Source organism: Adiantum capillus-veneris, chromosome 17 (genome assembly GCF_014529385.1).
Source record: "Adiantum capillus-veneris isolate H3 chromosome 17, ASM1452938v2, whole genome shotgun sequence".
Lineage (NCBI taxonomy): Eukaryota > Viridiplantae > Streptophyta > Polypodiopsida > Polypodiales > Pteridaceae > Adiantum > Adiantum capillus-veneris.
In genome coordinates this window covers 110479935-110484538 of record NC_140947.1, presented here as the reverse complement: position 1 = coordinate 110484538, position 4604 = coordinate 110479935, and the positions used below count along the sequence as shown (strand labels likewise).

At 37.8% G+C, this 4604-nt stretch overlaps 1 protein-coding gene across 1 annotated transcript; it reads left to right on the top strand.

The window, feature by feature from the left end:
• The first annotated feature begins 3714 nt into the window (after positions 1-3714).
• Positions 3715-4293, top strand: LOC147437869 (uncharacterized). The gene has a single exon (XM_086486016.1). The coding sequence runs from the start codon at positions 3715-3717 to the stop codon at positions 4291-4293; it is 579 nt and encodes a 192-aa protein (XP_086342142.1).
• The last annotated feature ends 311 nt before the right edge of the window (positions 4294-4604 follow it).

Here is a 4604-nt window from a genome sequence, read left to right as displayed (position 1 = left end):
TCGAGTCTACTATCGACGGCCGACACAGTGACAGATATGATGTATGATCTTTCTTTGCAGCCATCACCAAAGGTGTTACATCTCTTATACCAAAGAATTATGTTTTTGCCTAGCTTCCACATGCAAACATTCGAAGAAGCTTTCTACACCGGCTTTTTCACTCATGAAAGCAAAATATTCGGCCCAACCTTGACCATCGGCAACCTACGCTACGAATCACATTTGCAGATGCTCAAGACGACAGGACTCTATTGATCAAGCCTAAAAGTCATGTCAGGGACGACATGAACGCGGAGGGGGGGAGTGTTGAGCCAGCAGAGGATCACACCCGCATTTTTGTTCACACCCATCATTTTGTAACCATTGATTGTAATAAATGTCTTTCCGACATTAATTTTGATTTGAGCCATTCATTAAGTAACGGGACTCAATTGAGTTTCCAGCTTGTAATCCCGACGTAATTTCACCTGCTGATGTAAATAATTAGAGATGTTTTCACCTCCAAGGCTGAGGTATATAAGCCAAAGTTTTGTAACCTAAGAAAAGATTCAAATTAATCAAAGGTGAGTTTTTGAGGGCCGTGACTGTGTCTGAGAGAGAGAGAGAGAGAGAGAGAGAGAGAGAGAGTCTTATCTCCTTGCTACGCGAGCTACGGGGCCGCCATTGGAGAAGCGACACCACCATTGTGTTAGCAACGGTGAGAGCTACGCACAGATACCAAGAGTGCGCGCTATCGGCTTCTACGTGTGGTAAGTTCCTACGAGCTTCGGTGTGAGTTTTCTTTCAACTCGTGTGTCGGAATAGAGTGTGCAGCATATCTATAGAACCACAACGAGTAGAGCTACACATTCGTACCATCGGGGTCAAGTTTCGGTCACCTGTATTTTTCGGCCTGTCTTCATACGCGTTTACCGCACGGAGTGGTTATAGGTTGATTTTGCAGTTCAAGTCTTTAGGGTGTTGTTCTTACATAGTGTATAGACTTCCCCTTGAGTTTGAGATCGATTCGATGATTCTAGATCCTGTTTCGTATAGCATTCGTTCGTAGTACGGATTTCAGTCACTTGCGTGTTTTAGAACTTAGATTTGATTTCCTTAGTAGTGATTGTCATTAGAAGGTCGAGTAGGTGATTTGACACCCACCTAGTTGTTTCCATGCGCCTGCGGGTCAAGCTTCGTCCTCGTCTGACAAATTCTGTTGTTGGTTGAGTTCTCGCTATTTAGCTTCCGCTAGCGGCGTAACCGCCTTAACAATTGTGTAAAATGACAAGTGTTACCATGGGTACGTGTTCAATCCACCTAACTTTAAGACATGGTTAGAATGGTCAAGTGGTGGATCTAGGAGACACCAACAATTGGATCCACATTTCAAGCCTTTGTTATAATGACCAAGTGGTGGATATTTAATGCACCCACCGTTCAAGGCTTGATTAGAATGGACAAGTGGTAGATCTAAGATGGATACAATCTTGAAAGTTTATCTCAGATGGTTTAATTTAAAGGATTCAAGATAACCTACCTTAAAAAAATTATTCTAGATGACTTGTGGGATCTAGGATACACCTACTTTGGCTATCAAATGTCTCAATTGGGTAAGTATCTTGAGTTTAGAATCTAAAAGTCTTGAAGAGTGTAATTAGAATTTTATGTGTCAATTTAATTTTTACGCTTTCAAAGTTTTATTACATTCAATGTGTCATTATAGATTCTAAATAGTTATTTGTGTTTTCTTCGAATTCAGAGAAAAAATGGCTCAAAAACTAAAATCTGTGACGGTTCTTGTTAATATTGACTTTGCAAGTGATGATAAGAGAAAATGGTACTTAGACGTTTATGGAGTGCAAGGTGCACAATTTCATAAAGTGCATGTCTTTGTGGCTATTGACAAAGATGAGAATAGATTTGATGATCTAGGGCAGGTAGTCTGTGCAAATGTTTCAATAGTTGAAGGACACTCTGACATTGAGTGCATTAACAATGGGATTCCTATGTCGTTGAAAAAATGGTCAAAGAGAAGGAAAAGACAATGTTTTCAGGAGGTTGGGATGTTAATGAAGATCTAATTGATATCACTGCAGATAGTCTACAAGATGCAATTATTATTGCTTTAAAAGGCAAGCAAGTAAAGAATAAGAGATCAATTAAGAAGACCACAACCGAAAAAGCAAGGGGTGTTACAACAGCTGGTGTTTCAAATGTAGATAAGGCCATTTTGAGATCAAAGGACACAAGCAATCAACCCTTATTAAGGTTTGTGGAGCCTAATCGCTTAGAGAATGAGGTCCAAAAAGCAAAGAAGAGTGATACAGGAGGCATGGAAAAGTATTCGGCATACTTTCCTTTCAAGTATAAGGAATACAAGATTCCCGTCACTAATTGTTTTCTTGCTCCTGATCATTATAATTGTTGTCAGCTAAAGCCTGGTCAAGTACAAAATTGTATGCTATTCTTTGGAGCAAGTGCAAATCGGCCTTCATCATGTGTTTATCTAATTCCTCTAAAGAATTGTGGCCAAAAGTCCGGAGTTCCAATGCACGTACTGAGGTAGAAGAAGAAAGACTTTTTGACTACAAGTTTTGGATCATTGATGGACAACACTCAATTTATGCAGCCAAAATGTTAAGATTTCAAGAAATGAAAAAGGACGGTGGCTCCCAGGATCTAATACAAGTTTATGAGAAAAGAAAGGCCCGGATTGTTGTAGATCCATCCCCACAAGTTGCAACAGCCATATCAGCCATAGCAAATAAAGAGGCCAAGGCTCTATATGTTAAGCAACCTTACAGTGACATTCTCAAGCATCTTCGTAGTCAGTGGATATTTCAAAAATGCCCATCACGTCCAAAAATTGGTGAAAAGGAAGGTGAAGAATCTCGCACACCTTGGGATGTAAGTTTTATTTTTCTTTCTCCCTCGTGGTTATATAATGATAAAACAACTAAATTTCTTATATTTAATTTGTTTTGGTTTTGCTAGCATTTCTTAAAATGGCAAGGATTTCTGCTAGTGCATCATTCATCACCAAACAAGCTCATATGGTCACTTACTCTAATCCTATTTATGATCGATGGCTGAAGATCATAGAGCAATTAGAGAGAGAGAATAAGAAGCCAACGACAATTTTTAGATATTTGTGTGGTCTAGACAAAGATGAAGTAGAAAAGATTCAAATAGAAAGAGAGTGGAATGATTGTTTGTCTAAGGGTGCAAAGGACACTCCAGGTGTAATGGACATGACTGATCATATCAAGCAACTGAAACAAAATCGAATTATTCAAGATGAGTTGCTTGAGCAATTCAATTTTCTCAATGAGGAGAATCTCTGTGATACTTGGCTAACATCACAAGTACAACGTGGTACAAAGAAGATTGATTTTCCTGAAGAGGCAAGAAAATATATCCAATGGACGATCAACATTGTGAAAGACAAAGCAGGTTCAACTATAGATCTTTCATGATCTATATATGTTGTCAGTCTTCAAATGGAGGGAAGATCTTACTTAGAGCGCCATCTAAACAACCCTATCCCTATAGGATTGTGTATCTTGGACAACACACGTGATTTGGAGAGCAATCTACAATGGTCAGCTGAAAGATTCAAAGATCTCATAGATGGAATTATGGCTGTTGCAGGTGGGTCAATAGAACCACAATGTGCGATCCTTTCTTTTTTGAATAATAAAGACTATGTGCAGTTAGTCTGCTTTGCAAAGTATGACAAACATGGTCAAAATACAATTTGTTGGGGTATTGCACAATGTGAAGCATTTGGAATTTGCTGGTGCTATAGAATTCTTCACCACACTTGTGTTCTTGAGCAAGGGAGATACCTTTGAGGGACTTATTAGTTCTTCAAATCTAGGGACACAATCCATAATACTAAATGCAGGACACCTTGATCTAGATTTTGGAAGTGTGAGTCAATTATCAGATGTCGAGTTTCTACAACTCAAGAAGGAGCTGACAATCAAGCAATGCATTAAAAAGTATTGCAAAGAAGATTTAGAGCTTATTGACATGTTCAGCGATGGCTACATAATAGAGTTGGGACTCAAGCAGAAAAGGGAAGTGCTATGCCTTGTGGACAATAATAACGACAAAAGAAAGCTTAAAACAAGACTTTTGAGCTTTGCAAATCAGCATGATGATGTCAAAAAATGGGCAAAACTTCAAAGTGATCAATTAGATCAGCCCATTGATGACCAAGGAGTATCAAATACGGTAGGATCATCAACAAGTGAGACACCCATATCACCTACACACTTTTTGAACCTTGAATCAAGTATGAGCTAAGCTTCTATACCCACTTGTCATGTAATTAAGCTTTTTTTTAATAAATATGTTTGATATTGTTTTTTAAACATGTAATGATAGTTTCATCATGTATATTGTCAAGTATATTAATCATTGATTTAAGATCTTTGACTTTAATTTTTCTCAAAAGTATCATGCAGTGAACCTTTTCTTAATAGTTTAAAATTGTAGCAAAGATAAATCTTTACTTATTACATCAATAATTTGAAGTAACATATCTACTAAAAAAATATTTTAATGCAAATTGGCATACAAAAAATTGATTCTTTACTACGTTGAATTGATACTTT